Source organism: Cebus imitator, unplaced genomic scaffold, assembly GCF_001604975.1.
Source record: "Cebus imitator isolate Cc_AM_T3 unplaced genomic scaffold, Cebus_imitator-1.0 Scaffold415, whole genome shotgun sequence".
Classification (NCBI taxonomy): Eukaryota; Metazoa; Chordata; class Mammalia; order Primates; family Cebidae; genus Cebus; species Cebus imitator.
In genome coordinates this window covers 401,977-404,201 of record NW_016107730.1, presented here as the reverse complement: position 1 = coordinate 404,201, position 2,225 = coordinate 401,977, and the positions used below count along the sequence as shown (strand labels likewise).

The 2,225-nt window shown below is 44.2% G+C and overlaps 1 protein-coding gene across 3 annotated transcripts in view; it reads left to right on the top strand.

The window, feature by feature from the left end:
• Positions 1 to 2,225, top strand: part of CNTD1 (cyclin N-terminal domain containing 1) — a 12,447-nt gene that overhangs the window by 8,174 nt on the left and 2,048 nt on the right. For all 3 annotated transcript variants that reach the window (XM_017509378.2, XM_017509377.2, XM_037731643.1), the window contains 2 exons: positions 667 to 811; positions 1,451 to 1,547. In XM_017509378.2, the coding sequence (XP_017364867.1) occupies positions 667 to 811; positions 1,451 to 1,547 (242 nt within the window). The remainder of the gene's footprint in view (positions 1 to 666; positions 812 to 1,450; positions 1,548 to 2,225) is intronic.

Genomic DNA, 2,225 nt, shown 5'->3' with positions numbered 1-2,225 from the left:
GAGGCAGAGGTTGCAGTGAGCTGAGATCACACCACTGCACTCTAGCCTGGGTGACAGAGCAAGACTCCATCTCAAAAAACAAACAAACAAAAAGAAATTAGATGGGAGTGGTGGTGGGCGCCTGTAATACCAGCTACTTGGGAGGCCCTGGGAGGAGGAGGTTGCAGTGAACTGAGATTGTACCACTGCACTCCAGCCCGAGTGACAGAGTGGCCTCCATCTCAAAAAAAAAAATTTGCACAGAGCTTTGGGAGCAGTGGGCAAAACCTGCCAATGAGGAATAGTAGGAAGCTTGATGGTGTCTCTGGGTGACTGAAAAAGGTGTTTCCTCTGGCACTTGTCAGGGAAAGCAGCTCAGAGGTCTTAGCGACTGGTTTCTGTTTGGACTCACTAGTCACTCTTATTGCAGGATCAAAGAGTTGATTTTGTAGACAGGCATAAGATAAGAGAGGGACAACTACATGCTAATTGTATGTATACTACAGATGGAGGTTTCTTTACCTCACCTTTGTCCTTTAAAATTGATCTCCAGCTAAACAGGTCTCTTAGAGTAGAATATAGCAACCAGGAAGTACATTAGCACCCCAACAGCTTTGTCACGACTGTGGTTACGATCACAGAAGATATGATCATAAATTCTTCCTATCATTCCCATACTCCATCTAGGATACAATGGCTGTGTGGTTCCAGCCATGAGGCTGCATGCAACTTGCTTGACACTGCTTGACCTGGTCTATCTTCTGCATGAACCCATATATGAGAGCCTGTTGAGGGCTTCAATTGAGAACTCCACTCCCAGTCAGCTGCAAGGGTAAGACAGCTCCTATAGAGTAGGCTCCTTCCAGTAACAGAGTGGGAGGCAGACCACAAGAACTTGGGGAATGGAATTAACCTAGCAAGGAATCTAGTCCCCAGATAACCTACTGAGGTTACCTGGTTCTCATTAGCTCCCAATATGTTGCTTGGATGCAGCTGACTGAGTCCGATAAGGAAAACCCTAAAGGCTTTTACTTTTATTAAATTACTTCAAGTAATTAACATACTTTCTTTCCTAGTTCTTCCCTTATAGTTGCATATAACTCAAGGTTACTGGACTGCTTTGGTCAGTCACTTAGAAAAAAAAGTCACAGGATTGCAACTTGGGTAAAAGTGTTTGATTACTGTAAAGCCAGACTGGTTAAAAGCCTGAGTTACAATTGCTAAAGAGACAGACAGAACTACAAAAGGCCTATAAACCATTCAGACATGAGGCTCATGTTAATCCCAGTTAAATTGGGAGAGAATGGGAGAGCAGGTCAATGAGCTATTACTTGACCATTTCCTTCCATGTCTAAAAAATCCAAGATGATCAACACAAATAATTCATAGTTGAAGTTCCATGACCCTATCTATGATTTGGAAGACCAAATTCCGTTCTAGCTCTAAAATTAATGTGGTTTTCATCATTCAGGGAAAAGTTTATTTCAGTGAAGGAAGACTTCATGCTGTTGGCAGTAGGAATCATTGCAGCAAGTGCTTTCATCCAAAACCATGAGTGTTGGAGCCAGGTAGGGACCACTGAACAGGATCAGCATGGTGAGAATTCATTTAACAGAACGTGTTTCACCCATCAGTTAAACTGAAAACAACCTAAAGTGCCAAGACCCAGGGTTAGGATGAGTATGCAAGATTTGAGGGGAAAATCTAGGATAGGACTGAAATGTTACCTTGTTTTCCTTTTATAAAACTAGAAATGGAGGCCCAAGTTCAGCTTGTTCATTTCTCTTTATAATGATAACCTGCTATTATGTTAAAGTCCAGGCTGGGCATGGTAGCTCACGCCTGTAATCCCAGCATTTTGGGAGGCCAAGGTGGGAGGAGTTTGAGCCCAGGAGTTCAAGACCAGCCTGTTCAACATAGCAAGACCTTGTCACTACAAAAATTAAAAATTAGTCAGGGCTGGGCACAGTGGCTCATGCCTATATCCCAGCACTTTGGGAGGCCGAGGCAGGTGGATCGCCTGAGCTCAGGAGTTGGAGACCAGCCTATGCAACATGGCAGAACTCAGTCTTTACCAAAAAATTTTAAAACATTAGCTGTGTGTGGTGGCACACACCTGTGGTCCCAGCTACTCAGGAGGCTGAGATAGAAGGATCGCTTGAGCCTGGGAGATAGAGGCTGCAGTGAGCCAAGATTGCACCACTGCACTCCAACCTGGGTGACAGAGTGAGACCCTGTTTCAAAAA